Genomic DNA, 17,639 nt, shown 5'->3' with positions numbered 1-17,639 from the left:
TCTGAGACGGGAATCCTGGGAAAAAGGCATTTGTTTAATGCACTTCTATTGTTGAATGAAAAGCCTTTGAGTTATTTGGATTAATATGTCCGTTCATCTTTCCGAAGGCCATAAGAAGCGCAGCACAAGAGGAAACTTTACACTAGCGCATCGCTGCTGAGTTGGTTACAGTAAATTCAATTGATTTCCGGCTTGGGAGAACGCTGATGTGATTACTCGTGACATTGGGCTCGGATAACCGTGTCTGAGCTGTTAGGTTACCGCCGTAGCTGTTGGGTTAGATCTGTGTTTCAGTCCTGAGAAGAACAACGAGCGCAGGAGACGCAACACTTTCATTTACTGGCTGTTTCCACTAGTGGGATGGATATTAGGAAAACTTGCAAGAACATTCAATTTAACCCCCAAAATTTTAAATAACATTTTTATTAAGTTTAGGTGTATTTTTAGGACCATTATGGCCATTTTAGGGCTTTTTTTAACATCTATTTTCATAATAATTAAGCTCATATTTCCCCAAAATTCTTCCTACTGTAATAAAAAAAAAGTACTATTTATTTATATTATTATTATTATTTATGTACTATTGTTTTGATACATTATGGTAATATTTATTGAATGGAATAAACTTAATGAGGATTTAAATAAATAAATAGTGAGAAAAGATGAGAATTTAAGGGGAAAATGTGCTGAATTGTCCTAAAAAATAGACTTCATTTTCGTTATACAATTTATAATTTATAATTTATTTTTCACCCAGTAATTGAAAGCCATATTTCTGCTCTGAAGGAAGCTGTTTGCTTGATGCGAGAGGAACATTTTTAGTGTGTCTTTGCCTTGCGTCCTCATCAAAGAGCAGCGGGGAGCTCTGAAATTAAGCGAACAAGCAGACACGGAGGCATTGCAGCCGATTTAGATGACTAAGTTGGATTAATAGCTCGTATTTTCATTCGCAATCGGACGTATGGAGGGACCCAAGCACTATGGGAGTGTGTGTGTGCGCTCAAACCCTCTTTGGGCTCATTTCCATCTGCTAAAATGGGAAAAGCTCTGTGACAGCCAGACCAAAGCATCTCTCTCAGCCGCTAATGCCTCCGCTTCATCCACTCCGACTTGAATTAGCCCCACAAATAGGCCAGTGTTTGAAATAATGAGTCAATTTAATGACTCTAAATCCAAAAGGTTTTGTAGGAAATTAGCAGCGTTGCCTTATAAATCAGAACAGGCATTAGCGCGGGGCCCTAAGATAATGCTGTCCGTGGATCCGTTTGTGCACAAGTTTTGCTTTTAAACTCAGCCAAATCCAATACGAATGAATTTCACTGCTCTTAAAGTAGTTAGCTATACACTAATGAGTTTGTGCTTGAAAGCTGCGGTTTAGCTAAGCGCTACACTCGACCTGATCTATAATGCTGTGAACATTCATTTCATACTTTATTTTTAAATAGTCTCCTAATAATCCTCTCAGTGTGGTCATGCTTGAAAGAGAGCTTTGATTTATGTGTTAGATGTGTTCAGCTGTAAAAGTCTCTTACATTTGTATCAGGTACACTATCAAGATTCACACACAGAGAGAAGTGAGCTTATGCGATTACCTGCGTCTGTCCTTCAGGTCAGGTCATATATTTGTGAAAAACATCAGCTGACTCAGTTTGCCATCAGTTGACAGAAGATAAGATGGCGCTTTTGAAAAGCCTCTTGTCCAGTCAGATTCAGGTATCAGAACTAATGGTTATAAATATAATAATAGCCAAATGAGCTTATTTATATAGCAAAATAATCACAAATCGCGATAGCCACTCAAAATCACCTCAAGGGAAATTCCTTTATCATGAAAGCCCAATATATATATATAAATTGTCAAAGATGAGCAGGTTGTATCTTGATTGTTCATTGTGTGTATTACAGAGTCTCAGGTACCAGGAGTCCCCAGTTCTCTTCATGTCCGTCCTCTTGTGAACCGAATCGTGGTGACTTGGACTCCTCCAGAAAACCAGGATATTTTAGTCCGAGGTTATAAGATCGGATATGGGATTGGAAGCCCTCATGCCCACACGGTTAATCTGGATTACAAGCAGCGTTTCTACAGCATCGATAACCTCGGTGGGCGTCTTTAATGCTACAAATAATCAGCCATATTGTTGACATTCAGACGCTTTATGTATGCTTTCCTCTGCAGATCCCAGTTCCCATTACGTCATCACTCTCAAGGCGTTCAACAACATGGGCGAAGGCGTTCCCATCTACAACAGCGCCACAACTAGACCTCAGTCCGGTAAGACATGCACACACAAGTTATATTGTGGCAGCTTTCCCATCTCTATTCAGGCAGGATGACAACAAAAACATGCGCAGTTATTTTGAAGCATACAGTCAAACCTAAAGTTATTCAGACACCAGATATAATTTGTGCTGTTTTTTTACTAGTGTGTGCAGGACAGTATAGTTAATTTATGTAAGTGAGGAGAGCAAAATAAAGTAAACTGTGACATATTATACACAAACATTCTTCACACAGTGACTACCAGTGAAATTTATAAAAAATCTGGGACCAAAAATTATTCAGACACTTTGAGCTGATCATGTTTTCTTCAGTGTTTTTTCTGTAATTGCTAATGCTCTTTTTACACACAGACTGAACAACATGAAGCATTGCTTGGTCACTGGTTGAGCTAAACTGGTATTATCTAATTGTGTAGTTAAATTTAACAGCTGACAGATATTCAACAGCCATATCACCCTGTAGCCCAAGACTGGTTGCCCACTGAAGCTAAGCAGGGCTGAGCCTGGTTAGTACCTGGATGGGAGACCTCCTGAGAAAACCAGGTTGCTGCTGGAAGAGGTGTTAGTGAGGCCAGCAGGGGGCGCTCACCCTGTGGTCTGTGTGGGTCCTAACGCCCCAGTATAGTGACGGGGACACTATACTGTCAAAGGCCTCGTTTACACTGCAGGTCTTGATGCCCAATTCTGATTTGTTGCCTATATCCGATTTTTTTTACCGTCCGTTTACACGTTCTTTAAATTGTGACCCATATCCGAGTCATGTGTTTACACTTGACTGAAACATCGCGCATGTTTAAAGGAGTCTTCTTGCTCAGATGGACGAACGCGCAGCGAGATCTCAGGACAGTGGGAACATACAACACGATCTCATAAAAGTGAGTATCTATAGCACAAATTTTATTTCTCATGCCATTTATGCGCCAAAAATAGCTTTTGCTTGCATATGATACGCACTGTAAACGTGTGCATTAAACGCCATAAAGTGCGTATCATGCACGCAAAAACTATTTTTGCCGTAAATGCCACGTGAAAAAAAAATCGTGCAATAAACGCACTTTCATGAGATCGTGGCGGGCTTTAACGAGGAGCAAGCCAACCTTTGATATGTTGTGTCAGTGTGTCCACATTCCTCTCCTACGACGACACAATGTTTCGTCGGGCCATTCGTCCATCCACAGATGCGCGTCGGGGTTTCTCTCGTCATTAAACCGCGGAGACACAGCCTAATGCCTCGGAAAATCCGATCTGCCTGTTTACATGACAGTCGCATTGGCACACATCCGATTTACATCTGATTTATTTCCACATATGAACGAGGCCTGAAACCGATCTCGAAATATCCGAATGCATGCGTTTTTTTCCTGTTTACACTGTCATAGAACACATCCGATCTGTGTCGCATACAAGTAAAAAATCGGAATTGGGTCACATTTCACTGACAGTGTAAACGAGGCCAAAGAGCACCGTCCTTCGGATGAGACGTAAAACCGAGGCCCTGACTCTCTGTGGTCATTAAAAATTCCAGGATGTCTTTCGAAAGAGTAGGGGTGTAACCCCGGCATCCTGGCCAAATTTGCCCAGCGGCCTCTGTCCATCATGGCCTCCTAATCATCCCCATATATATATATACCAATTGGCTTCATCACTCTGTCTCCTCTCCACCAGTAAGCTGGTGTGTGGTGGGCGTTCTGGCGCAATATGGCTGCCGTCGCATCATCCAGGTGGAGCTGCACATTGGTGGTGGTTGAGGAGATTCCCCCAACTATGTGAAGCGCTTTGAGTGCCAAGAAAAGCGCTATATAAATGTAATGAATTATTGTTATCAACATAATTCATGTGTGAGAGTCTAACAGAAGGACGGACAAAACCAGTGAAATATCAATTATTGTAATATTTTATTACCATTTTCTAAACTATAGCTAATAAACTGTGATCATGTGAGAAATGTTGCAGGTGTCTGAATACATTTAGGTTTGACTGTATTTAGTGTTCATCAGATCTCTGTTGTCTTGCACCAGACATGTTTGTGTTTCTGTGCTGAAAATGAAACGCATGATGTAAATCTGTTACACTGCAAGCTTTAGAAGTCAGTCTAAGATTGTTTTGTAGTGGAGACAAACTACGATGTGGAGTGTGTGTTTTAAATGTAAGATGACAGGAACCACACATGCATCTGCCCCCCTCAGTTCTGGGATACGTGGTGGTGTGTCACGTTAGCGTAGCGAAACCTACAGGTGTGATGTGTCGCACGCTTCCATCCACACATCTTTCTTACTTCACGTCAGATGTGTGTGTCAGACAGCGAACGCCTCTGTTAAAGGTTTCCGGACCCCCCGCCGTCCCGTCAGGCTGAGATCTGCGTCAGCTCTGACTCTGTAGACTCGCTAACTTTTCTGACAGACTCCAGCTTCCAGAGCTAGTGTGCGAAGTGACCCAGAAATGAGTTGTTCGCCAAGAATGAGTGTTAGCATGTTTGCGCGACAATCATTTGCTGCCGTTTTCTGCTGAGAATGCATTTTTTTGTTGTTGTTGACAATTAAATTAGTGGATATTTACACAGAAGAAATCAATAGTCATTCCAGGTGTGTCTTAATTAAACATGTTCAGAGCTCCATCGATCACCGGCGTGCTGAATCATTCGGGTTTGTGCCTCTTAAATGAGCAAAAAACACCATAGCAGGATAAACGTTCAAATCGGCACTTCTTTAGAAATAAAACTCAGCTCTGTAATTTAAATGCAAAGAAATTAATTTGAAGTATTATAAATATGATTTATTTGACAGTACACTAGTATTATTGCTTTAGTAATATATGTCTTTATTGGTTTGTTTAATTTTTTAATCGCAATAATAATGAAGTAAATTGAATTATTATTATTATTATTATTATTAGCGAGAAAAAATGCAGGAAACATATCAGTAATGTGTAACCAGAAGTTCATCCGCTAAGAAAAGTAGGGAAACACTTTATTTTACAGTGTCATTGTTTCATGTTACATTTAGTAAATGTATGCATAATTACATGCAACTAAACCACACCAAGCCCTAACCCTATAGTAAGCACAGTACTTGTATAATTACAGTGTAACAAAGACCCCTTAAAATAGTGTAACCAAAAGTAGCCCCACTGCTAAACACAAAAAAGGAGGATTTATCCAACAAATGACACTTTCATTGACTTCCATTATAAGTCCATTGCTGTGCACTGTAATATTGTTTGTTTTACAATCTTTGAATTAATTTCTGTAATAATTGTCACAGATATTGTCCTTAAATTGCTTAAATTATATTGAACTTGGATTATTTCTTTAATTTTCACTGAGTATTTTTCTGTATTTCTATAAATGCAGCATAATCCATGACTCAGTTATTCTTGTAATAGAAATTGTCCATTTGACAAATTATTATTTCATGTTTTTGCACTGTTTTATACTGTTAAATATGGATCTTTTTAATTCTAATAATCTCTCTTTCTCTTTTTCATTCATTTTTCCTCTTACTTGTCCACCACTGCACCATCAATCCATTTATTCCTGTCTAACGCTGATCAATCCTTCCATATTTTTTTTTAAACCCGTGTGAATTTTTTGTGTGTTTGTTTTGTTCTCCATTTATTATGATTTGCCTTGACTCATCTGTGTGTGTGTGACGCTGCTGTCAGACCCCATAGACCCTGATATTGATTTTTATGAACTCTTCAATAACCCATACACCCCAGCCCCCGACCCCACACCCATGCTGCCCCCGGTGGGCGTTCAGGCCACTGTCCTCAGCCACGACACCGTCAAAGTCAGCTGGGCCGACAACTCGCTCGCAAAGAACCAGAAGATCACCGATTCCAGATATTACTCCATCCGCTGGAAGACCAACATCCCCGCCAACACCAAATATAAGGTATGCGACATCTTTACGGAGAGTTATTTTGTTTTGAAACGGCTTAATTTCACTTAAATTTTAACTTAAACGGTTATTTTAGAGAAAGTCGGCATGAAATTGAGGTTGTGATGGTCGTTTCTTCCCTAATGTGACGTATTTCTGAGTGAAACAGCTTCTCAAACAAGAACAAATGTGGGCGGGGCTTGATTTTGTCTGTGGGTAATTGATTGGATGGTTGTGGTTTGCTATTGGTGGATCTCATGTGAGTGACAGGTTGCCCCGCCCTCGTCATCAGAGAAGAGACGAGCTGCAAGAGTGAGGGGAAGTTATTCTGATTAAAGCTTACGAAGGCACAACAGTAATGATGTGCACAGATAAATCATTTATAAAAAATACTGCAATATTCCATCAAAAAAGAATTGTCATATTTGATTTCATGGCGATTTTAAAGCTGCAGTCCATAACTTTTGGAGCTCTAGCGGTTAATAAACAGAAGAACATTGTAGCCGGAGCTACTTCTCTGTGTTTATGTTTATGACGAGACACGCAAGTGGTGCCAACCCGTACCAGTCTAAAATGGTCCCATATAAACACTTATTATAAGTGTACCGTAGTGATACAGGATAAGACAAAAACACGGCTTGGGAAATGGATTTATGATGTATTTGTTTATTATATAACTTTTGTAAATTTTGAACACAAAAAGTTACAGACTTTAAAACTAAAACCATTAAAAAAAATTTTTACTTGAAATAAAATTAAAGTTTTTTAAAAAACGTATTGGTTTCACTTTATTTTGATGGTCCCTTTAACACATTCTGTTGACTGTAAGTAACTTTGCACACACGTCTATTATCTCTCACTAGAGTGTTAGTAGAGTATTAGTAGACAGTTTAGCCTGGCAAAATTTCTCATTTTCATTCAATTTAACTTGATGTGAACTGAAATTAATAAAAACTATATAGACATACTTTTAAAAAATGATTAAAAATGGAAAAGAAATGACTAAAACTTTAACCAAAATTAAATAAAAAAATATAACTAATTAGGAATATTAATTAACGAAAAACTATAATAGCATCTCAATGATACTTATAGCACTGGTTCTGAGGTCAGTTCACTATAAATGTGTGTTCCTCCATGCGCTGAACGCCCTCTAGTGAGCTTTCTCTCACACTGCAGCGGACACACCTGTGGCGAGTTGAATACTAGTGTCCTGTTTACTGCATACTACAGAGTATATAACACATTTTTAAATTAGTTATATGCCAAAAAATATGCAGTGATAAACCTAGGTCTTCATAAATATGTTTGTCTGTTGCTTGTTTTGTCAGACGGCAAACACCACGTCTCTGTTCCATACGGTGACGGCTCTGAAACCCAACACGCTTTACGAGTTCTCCGTGATGGTGACCAAGAGCCGCCGGAGCAGCACGTGGAGTATGACGGCCCACGGGACCACCTCTGAGACCCGTAAGAGTCCACAGCGTTTAAACACTCATGAAGGATCGCATGCTGTTCTCAAGATGAAATACTACTGGAATAAATGACAGTTCATTTTCTATAACATTTTCTCTTTCACACTGATTGATCAGAACTTTTAACAAATTGAGCATTTTGGTTATATATTGTATTTTGTTTCTACTATATAAACTAAATACAATATATATACCGTATCTATATTAGTGCTGTCAAATCGACTGAATGTGATTAATTTGTTTATATATGTGTGTGTGTGTATGTATATTTATATATATATATATATCATTTTTATATATATATATATATATACTGTATATATCATATTTATTTATTTTTATTTATATATATATATATATATTATACAGACTTTTGTTAGATGTGATTAATCAGTTTGACAGCACTAATATATATATATATACTGTATGTATGTGTGTGTATATATATAATTTATTTATTTTGTATGTGCATATTAGTTATATATAGTTATAAATATCACATTAACATGCATGCACCAAATTTTTCACATTTATGCATGTATGCTTATTGCAATAGAGCCTTTTGTTATATAAAACGTACTTCAAATATGATAATCATTTGTGTTTTGTGTGTTGATGTTGACAACTTATTTTGTGTTTATATTAGTTATACAAGTCATAAAAAAGTACATACAAAATTTGTCTGGATGCATGCAAAATGAGTGCATATTTTATTAATGTCTCATTTGCATTTCAACATGATTTGGCGACAAATTATGACAATTATACTATCATAACTTGGTAAAGGTTTCAGTAATAGCCATTAACACTGTTTACTTGTATTATATCCCTTTAATGGTGTTTGGTGTGTTTTGTAGTTCCCGCTTCTGCTCCAAAAGATGTGACTGTGATCAGTAAAGAGGGAAATCCACGAATTATCAACATCAACTGGCAGCCTCCAACTGAAGCCAACGGCAAAATCACAGGTGTGTGAAGAACAGGGTTCGACATATGACACATATTAGCCTGACATTCTCATGAACAAGCACAGGAGCTAGATTATTGGATGATAACATGCATCCAAAAAGAAAAGTGTCAGGTCAGAAGGATGATTTTCAGACAGCTCGTCTCTCGTCTCTCAGGGTACATCATCTACTACAGCACCGATGTGAACGCTGAGGTTCATAACTGGGTCGTGGAGCCTGTGGTGGGAAACCGACTGACCCATCAGATTCAGGGTCTCACACTGGACACTGCTTACTACTTTAAGATCCAGGCCAGAAACTCCAAAGGCATGGGACCCATGTCAGACGCGGTGCACTTTCGCACGCCGAAAGGTGAAACCAGCTCTTCGTTTACTCCCATCTGTTACACTCTGCTTACGCTCACTCGCTCATTCTGTTTGTCTTTATTTTCAGCTGAACCATCTGACAAAATGTCAAGTGATCAAGGTAATTAAACATGTTTCTATTGTGAAGGTCAGTCACACAACTGGAATTTCATTAGTTCACAAGGTCGTCTAGTACAACAACTTTTACTAGAGTTACCCCAGTGCGGAAAAATAAGGGTGTGTGAGTGTACACACACACACCCCCATAAAAATAAAAATAAATAATAATACAATAGAAATGTGTCACGGGCTTGGAACTGATTATTTCAACATGACAACTTGACAGCTCAACAATAAACCATGAGATCAAGTATGTGAATTTGCAATAGAACACATTTTATATTATTATTTTACATTTATTTCTAAATAACTCCTCAGTATATGTATATGAGCTCAACTGTCCTTATGAAGTGAGTTTGGAGTAAAGCATGTTATTAAATGTTGTCTTTAGTTGGACAAGAGGTTCATAAATACTTCTCATGTTTGGAAATATGTTTGACGTGTGTTGCTTTTTCAAATGCACATTATAAGTGACTCAAACTCGCAGTGCTTCGATCATCAATGACAAGCTGCGCATACAAAATAATCGCAGCCTTTGCGATTTCAAAATCGCGATATGCCATCTCGATTTAAGTGCGATTGTAAATTGCGATTAATCGTGCAGCCCTCCTCTGAATGTAATTTCAGTGCAGTTCTAGATAGTGTTCATCCCTTCTACATAACTGTCCATAACATGCCATTTATGTCAGATGCATTGTGGGATAGCTGAATGTCGCTGATGTCTTGTTGCCTATAGGGCTGCAAGTCAAACCTGGTCACCCGACCCTGCCGGAGCACGGGATCGGATCCAATATGGGTAAACATGAAGACACACACTTTAAAGACAGACGCCATGATCTCAATGAGACTTGCGGTTTAGTAAATCTCTCTCTCTCTCTCTCTCTCTCTCTCTCTCTCTCATATGTCAGATAAGCCAGGCATCACGGGCAGCCATGAGAATCATATCCTGGTGATCGTGGTCATCGTGTCTGTGGGAGCGTTCACTATCATCGCTGTGGTCGTGGGAGCCGTCCTGTGCACGCGCCGGTCCAACTCCCATCAGAAAAAGTGTGTTCTTCACTCTTCTGCCATCTTTTAAAAAATCTGTATAACATCTGTATATAAAAACAACAAGCCAGGCCCGGATTGGCTAATCGGGAGCACCGGGAGAATTCCCGGTGGGCCGGTCTGTTTTATTGGCCAGGAGGGCCGGTGTTGTCATGGCACTGGGTTGAATGCTCCAGTCACAGCGCAGCCCCACTATTTTTTTATTGTTATTTTCTCGCAGCCCCACAAAAAAAAGTCTGTTGTTAGAGATGTACGTGCGAACAAAAAATAAGAGATACAAAACATGGATAATAGGCGCAAAGGCGGCGCTGAAAAGGCCAGAATAATAAAAAATCTCTAGAAACTCAAGCGGCCAAATAGCCTCAGGGCCGTACCCACCATTGAAGTCTCCGAGGTCCGGACCTCTGTCCTCGAGTGTATAATGAACTTTGTGAAATAATTGCCTAATACTCTAATTTGGTGCTGCAATGATTCGCATATCGCGACGATAACCGACCTCATAATCTGAGCTGCTTCAGTAGCTACTCAACACCGCTCGTCGGCAATGGCAAAATGTTTGAGATGACCGATCAAAGCAAGCCTGATTTATGTTAACAGAAGCGCGAGCCGCGGCCGCGCGCGAATCCCAACGCGGCGCTTCAAGAGATAAGATGCAAGTGGCTATACTAAACAGCTGTTTTACCATAGAAGTTTTAAACGACCGACATAAATAATCAATTTGCAAAGACTGTATCAATCAAAGGTAACCTAAAGATAAAGAGACTGAGAGAAGAAGAATGAGAGAAGGAGATGGAGATGAGAGAGGAGAGCAGGAAGCCTATTGCATATTGTGCCCAGAATGAGAATAACTTTATTACAATGGATTCTTATTTAACACAGATATACATGTTCTTTGCCAATGACAGTGGAAAAATAATATGCCCCCGAACCCAGATCACTTTTGGGACCTTTATTTATAAAACCCTGTGTACGGCTATTGCACTGAATAGAGAATTATATATTTGAAAAATACAATGAATTACAAGGTTGTACAGAACAGTGCACTATTGCAGACTTATATACTGAGGGTTTAATTACATTATTTTAATATAGTCGGTCGGGAACTAAAGTGGGCCGGTCTAAGGTATGAAACTCCAGGGCTGAAAATTAGTCCCACTCCGGCCCTGCAACAAGCAATGAGACATTTTCTCTTACAGTGGTTTCACCACGAATAAAGAGTTTTCTTAGGCCTGACTTTTACTTTTCAGTCAGTGCTGCATATCTGACATTCGTCTCTCAAAACGATTGATTATTGTGTGATTGTTTTATTCTGTCACAACAAACCCTCGAAAAAATGCTGAAACTTTGTATTTTAATGTTATTAAAATACTAAATAATAATTATTAGTTGTTTTATTATATAAGAAAAATATGGGACTATAATTTTATTTTAAATGTATATAATATATTTAAATGTGCATTTCATAAGTATTTTAACACATTTAAATATGTAATAATATTCTGTATTAATATATGAAATCTATTTCATAATTTCATAAGAAACCAAAAAAAATTTGAGGTAAAATCTAAATTTAATTTGAATTACTTTTCTCTGTTTGAATTTCTTTTAAACTGTATTTATGCACCATCGAAACTTTACTTGAAACAAAGATAAATTGAAATACAATAAACAAAATATAAACAAAATATATATAATGTTAAACCAATTATTTTTTATTTATATCCAATACATGTGTGTGTGTGTGTGTATATGTATATATGTGTGTGTGTGTGTCTATATATATATATATTAGGGCTGTCAGTTTAACGCGTTATTAACGGCGTTAACGCAAATCCATTTTAACGCGATTAAATTTTTTATCGCACGATTAACAGTCTTTTTGGCCTTGCAAACTTTGTTGTTTTTTTTCCACATGCTTTTGCAACCGGACGCGGCATGCGCGGCGCTATGAAACGCATTCATTTCACTGACTTGTGCCGCGCGAGGACGTTTTGTTGCTTCGTTGACCAAAGCGCAAGAGCAGCAGCGTGCACACCGCGATCAAAATTCAAAATAGTTCAACTTTTGCCGTTGTGACGATTACCAGCGCGGCCAATAGAAATGTTTTGGCATCCAAAAAGTTTTGAAAACTGGCGTAGCGCCGCGCATTCCGCGTCCTTTCTGAAAGCACCGGATCTAGCTAGACCGGAAACACACTTGTTGCGAGCCGGCCAAATAGTAGGTTAACGTTACGTTTTGAGCGGATGACGAGCGCGAGACGCCGAAATGGATGCCAATAAGATTCTGAGTGGAAAGTTTACTTTTAAAAATGGTAAATGGTAAATGGACTGCATTTATATAGCGCTTTCACAGACCCAATGGCCACCAAAGCGCTTTACAATTTGCCTCACATTCACCCATTCACACACTCATTCATACACCGACGGGCGACGGCAGCCATGCAAGGCGCCATCCAGCTCGTCGGGAGCAGCTGGGGTTAGGTGTCTTGCTCATGGACACCTCGACACTTGGTCAGGTGGAACCGAGGATTGAACCACCAACCTTCCGGTTTGTAGACAACCAACATGAACCACTGAGCCACTGCCGCCCCACGAGTGGCAACAACAAAAAGTTGCCAAATGGTTCCATTGACAAGACCAAAGTGATCTGTGTGTTTTGTCGTTGTGAACTGAGCTATCATCATCGCAGCACGTCCAGTCTGAAATACCACTTGATGGCTAAGCACACACACACACACACACACACACAGCTGATGCGAATTCTCCGCCCCCTCGTCAATATCAGGACCTCGTCAGTATTTCTTTCACCCTTTTAGTGTAGTGTTACATTGTGTGAGAGATAATTTGCTCCAAGTGAAAATGTTTTAGTGTGAAATTGAACACAGTATTGTCAATGTTGTTTTTAATAAAAAACATTTCCACAAAGCAAGCCGATCCACTTTTTCATGTTGATAAGAGCATTAAAATTAGAAAAAATAATGGGACAAAAAGAAATCAAGAGACATTTAGAATAGATAAAAATGTGCGATTAATTGCGATTAATCGCGAGTTAACTATGACATTAATGCGATTAATCGCGATTAAATATTTTAATCGTTTGACAGCACTAATATATATATATATACATATGTGTGTATGTATGTGTGTGTATATGTATATATTATATATGTGTATTTTAAATATGTGTGTGTGTCTGTGTAAACATTATTTTAAAAGTTACTTATCATAATCATGAACAACTTAAGTAAATCTTGCTGTAGAAAGCAGTTAAAAGTGTTTGGAGAGGTTCAGCTGTATTTGTGTTTTCAGGAAACGTGCAGCCTGTAAGTCCAACACCGGCTCACACAAGTACAAGAGCTCGTCTAAAGACCTGAAGCCTCCTGATCTCTGGATCCATCACGAGCGTCTGGAGCTCAAACCCATCGACAAATCTCCCGATCCCAACCCGGTCATGACGGAGACGCCCATCCCTCGCGCCGCCCAGGACCCGGTGGAGCCCAGCCATCAGATTCAGGAGCTGGAGGAGAGTGTGTCCACTCGCAGGGGAGTCAGACCCAAAATCATGATGCCATTCGACTCTCAGCCTCCCCAGCGTAAGTTCACAGAGCGTTGACTGTCCCATAACATCTCAACCTGTCTTGTGCTTGTCATGCAATGAGAACGCAGTGTTCATGTGCTGTTCTTTCATGTCGTCTTGTGTCATAATAGCTAGATTCAAACCTAGTGAGCTTCCCTCGTAAACAGCCTTTTAGGCATTTAGGATATTCTCACTATGATAGTGCTTTGCTGAAAGATACGGAGCATGTTGACTTCTAAGAATAGTGAATCCAGTGTTTGGCCCCAAGAATCCTGATCAGAGCACCCTTCATTTTTACATATTGCATATCCATCCTGGTCAAAATAATTGCAGAATGCAATACATTAAAAAAAAAAAAACCCATTTACAATGGCAGATGATTCAAGATAAATTATTATAAATGTTTAATTCATTCAATCTAACAGATCAGTATAATTTTAGTAAATAGTGTGCTTTCTATTTATTATGTTTATTAGACTATCAGAGCAACATGCTAACACCTAACTATTGTAAAAAAAATATATAAATATTTTTTTACTTTATTAAACTTTTATTTTCATGAGATTTTTTTTGTATCAGAATTTATTTTGATATTTTTTTATTGATAAATATCAAAATTAATATTAAAAATATTAATTTTCAAATTATTTGTGCACAAATAAAAACTAACTGAAACAAATCCTAATATAAATACAAAGTTAAATAGTTTATTTTTCTATTTAATGTATTTTTGCTTTTATAAAATAAAATATATTCATATATTTTTTCTTTAGTCTTATTTTTGATTTTCAAAACTATAATTTCAGTGTAGAAAATTTAAACTAAATTATTTACATGACCAGCAAAATAGAGCGCTGGTTTTAGATTTATCTAAATCAGTCACTTGTGAGGTTGCGTCTCATTTAGGATGCACAGTAGGGATGCTGTGTAGGCAGTAGTCTGAAAATCAGCTCACTAAGTGTGTAGCAGATGTGTTGTGTTGATCTCACTGTGTGTCTGTGTGTGTGTGTGTCCTCTCTCAGCTGTGATTAGTGCTCACCCCATTCATTCCCTCGATCATCTTCATCACCATCATCATCACTATCACCTCCCGCCGCGCGGTTACCTTCATCACCAGATCAGCCTGAGAGCACCCGCCTCCCCAAACACACACTTACACAGGTCTCCGTCTGCAGGTGAGACTCACCCCAAACACACACTTACACAGGTCTCCGTCTGCAGGAGAGACTCACCCCAAACACACACTTACACAGGTCTCCGTCTGCAGGAGAGACTCACCCCAAACACACACTTACACAGGTCTCCGTCTGCAGGTGAGACTCACCCCAAACACACACTTACACAGGTCTCCGTCTGCAGGGGAGACTCACCCCAAACACACACTTACACAGGTCTCCGTCTGCAGGGGAGACTCACCCCAAACACACACTTACACAGGTCTCCGTCTGCAGGAGAGACTCACCCCAAACACACACTTACACAGGTCTCCGTCTGCAAGAGAGACTCACCCCAGACACACACTTACACAGGTCTCCGTCTGCAGGGGAGACTCACCCCAAACACACACTTACACAGGTCTCCGTCTGCAGGAGAGACTCACCCCAAACACACACTTACACAGGTCTCCGTCTGCAGGAGAGACTCACCCCAAACACACACTTACACAGGTCTCCGTCTGCAGGAGAGACTCACCCCAGACACACACTTACACAGGTCTCCGTCTGCAGGAGAGACTCACCCCAGACACACACTTACACAGGTCTCCGTCTGCAGGAGAGACTCACCCCAAACACACACTTACACAGGTCTCCGTCTGCAGGAGAGACTCACCCCAAACACACACTTGCACAGGTCTCCGTCTGCAGGAGAGACTCACCCCAAACACACACTTACACAGGTCTCCGTCTGCAGGAGAGACTCACCCCAAACACACACTTACACAGGTCTCCGTCTGCAGGTGAGACTCACCCCAAACACACACTTACACAGGTCTCCGTCTGCAGGAGAGACTCACCCCAGACACACACTTACACAGGTCTCCGTCTGCAGGGGAGACTCACCCCAAACAAACACTTACACAGGTCTCCGTCTGCAGGAGAGACTCACCCCAAACACACACTTACACAGGTCTCCGTCTGCAGGAGAGACTCACCCCAGACACACACTTACACAGGTCTCCGTCTGCAGGAGAGACTCACCCCAGACACACACTTACACAGGTCTCCGTCTGCAGGAGAGACTCACCCCAGACACACACTTACACAGGTCTCCGTCTGCAGGGGAGACTCACCCCAAACACACACTTACACAGGTCTCCGTCTGCAGGAGAGACTCACCCCAGACACACACTTACACAGGTCTCCGTCTGCAGGAGAGACTCACCCCAAACACACACTTACACAGGTCTCCGTCTGCAGGAGAGACTCACCCCAGACACACACTTACACAGGTCTCCGTCTGCAGGAGAGACTCACCCCAAACACACACTTACACAGGTCTCCGTCTGCAGGAGAGACTCACCCCAAACACACACTTACACAGGTCTCCGTCTGCAGGAGAGACTCACCCCAAACACACACTTACACAGGTCTCCGTCTGCAGGAGAGACTCACCCCAAACACACACTTACACAGGTCTCCGTCTGCAGGAGAGACTCACCCCAAACACACACTTACACAGGTCTCCGTCTGCAGGAGAGACTCACCCCAGACACACACTTACACAGGTCTCCGACTGCAGGAGAGACTCACCCCAAACACACACTTACACAGGTCTCCGTCTGCAGGAGAGACTCACCCCAAACACACACTTACACAGGTCTCCGTCTGCAGACGTTTTTACATTTTGTTTTTCATATTTGTAAAATATTAAATAAGTTTATTAATTGATTTATTTCTTCATCACTGTCTGTGTGTGTGTGTAGAGTCTGTGAGGAACCAGCCGGCTGCACCTGAACCTCCGGTTGCCCCCAGTCAGCCCATCACATCAGCTGAGCTCCAGAAGACTGAGGCGTTGATCAAAGAGGAAGATCTCCCCAGTATAAACCCCCCAACGGCCCACATCCGGCCCACACACCCGCTCAAGAGCTTCGCTGTGCCAGCGCTCACGGTTTCTGCCCATAACCCGCCCACCTATGAGACGGCCTTACCCAGCACCCCCCTGCTGGCTCAGCCAGGTCCGGTCCCTGCTTCATCCATTTTCACATGTTAAAAACGTAAAGGTTACTCTATAGGGGCTTTCGCACCGGAGGAACCTTTTCATAGTTACTAGAACTATTGGTGGAAGTTCCTGGATTTTAGTGTGTTCACACCGCAGGAACTGGGAACGATTTTACTTCTAGGAACTCCTTTGAAGGAACTAATTTAGCTCTTACTTTAGAGTCAGTCTAAACCAGCACTATAGGAACTACAGTGACTTTAGTGTTCGCTGATTGGCCGAACGCACGCGAAACACCAGCACTCGCCATTTAAAAAAAAAAAAAAAAAAAAAAGATTATAGCCTATATATTTACACGCACATGGAAAACAGTGATAGATGGACCTCTAAACCTTTACGCTGAGGAGAAAATCCAACGCGACTTTGAGGAGACCAAGAGAAACATGATTATGTATTTCTGCTCAGCAACACTGGACATCAAGCACATGGCATACGCTAATACCTTTTCTTCACTGTCTACTTTCTGTGTATAACACTTCTATATAATATCGTATCAGACAGGACTGTCAGACAGATCGTAAACTAATGAACACGGAGAATGCGAGCACTTGTGAGCTCAGGCTCTGGCGTTAAAATAAAGGTGTCAAAATACCTGTGTCATATACATAAACAGAGAGAAGTAGCTCCGACTACAATGTTCTTCCACAAGATGCTAGCGCGCCAAAAGTTACATAGTGTACCTTTAAGAGAATCTACTGTGGATGGTTGCTTTACGTGTGGGAGACTTCATAGCATGTG

At 40.5% G+C, this 17,639-nt stretch overlaps 1 protein-coding gene across 5 annotated transcripts in view; it reads left to right on the top strand.

The window, feature by feature from the left end:
• Positions 1-17,639, top strand: part of LOC130106435 (neogenin) — a 138,267-nt gene that overhangs the window by 119,387 nt on the left and 1,241 nt on the right. For 3 of the 5 annotated variants that reach the window (XM_056272553.1, XM_056272551.1, XM_056272554.1), the window contains exons 15-26: positions 1,906-2,100; positions 2,177-2,272; positions 5,941-6,173; positions 7,490-7,628; positions 8,491-8,598; positions 8,755-8,949; positions 9,031-9,063; positions 9,799-9,858; positions 9,971-10,109; positions 13,418-13,701; positions 14,708-14,860; positions 16,609-16,860. In XM_056272553.1, coding sequence (XP_056128528.1) covers positions 1,906-2,100; positions 2,177-2,272; positions 5,941-6,173; positions 7,490-7,628; positions 8,491-8,598; positions 8,755-8,949; positions 9,031-9,063; positions 9,799-9,858; positions 9,971-10,109; positions 13,418-13,701; positions 14,708-14,860; positions 16,609-16,860 — 1,887 coding nt within the window. The remainder of the gene's footprint in view (positions 1-1,905; positions 2,101-2,176; positions 2,273-5,940; positions 6,174-7,489; positions 7,629-8,490; positions 8,599-8,754; positions 8,950-9,030; positions 9,064-9,798; positions 9,859-9,970; positions 10,110-13,417; positions 13,702-14,707; positions 14,861-16,608; positions 16,861-17,639) is intronic. The other 2 variants (XM_056272552.1, XM_056272555.1) reach the window with 2 other exon arrangements.

This window comes from Rhinichthys klamathensis, unplaced genomic scaffold, assembly GCF_029890125.1.
Source record: "Rhinichthys klamathensis goyatoka isolate OS25496 unplaced genomic scaffold, OSU_Roscu_1.1 h1tg000341l_1, whole genome shotgun sequence".
NCBI classification, from domain to species: Eukaryota; Metazoa; Chordata; class Actinopteri; order Cypriniformes; family Leuciscidae; genus Rhinichthys; species Rhinichthys klamathensis.
This window is presented reverse-complemented; position numbering and strand designations above follow the sequence as displayed.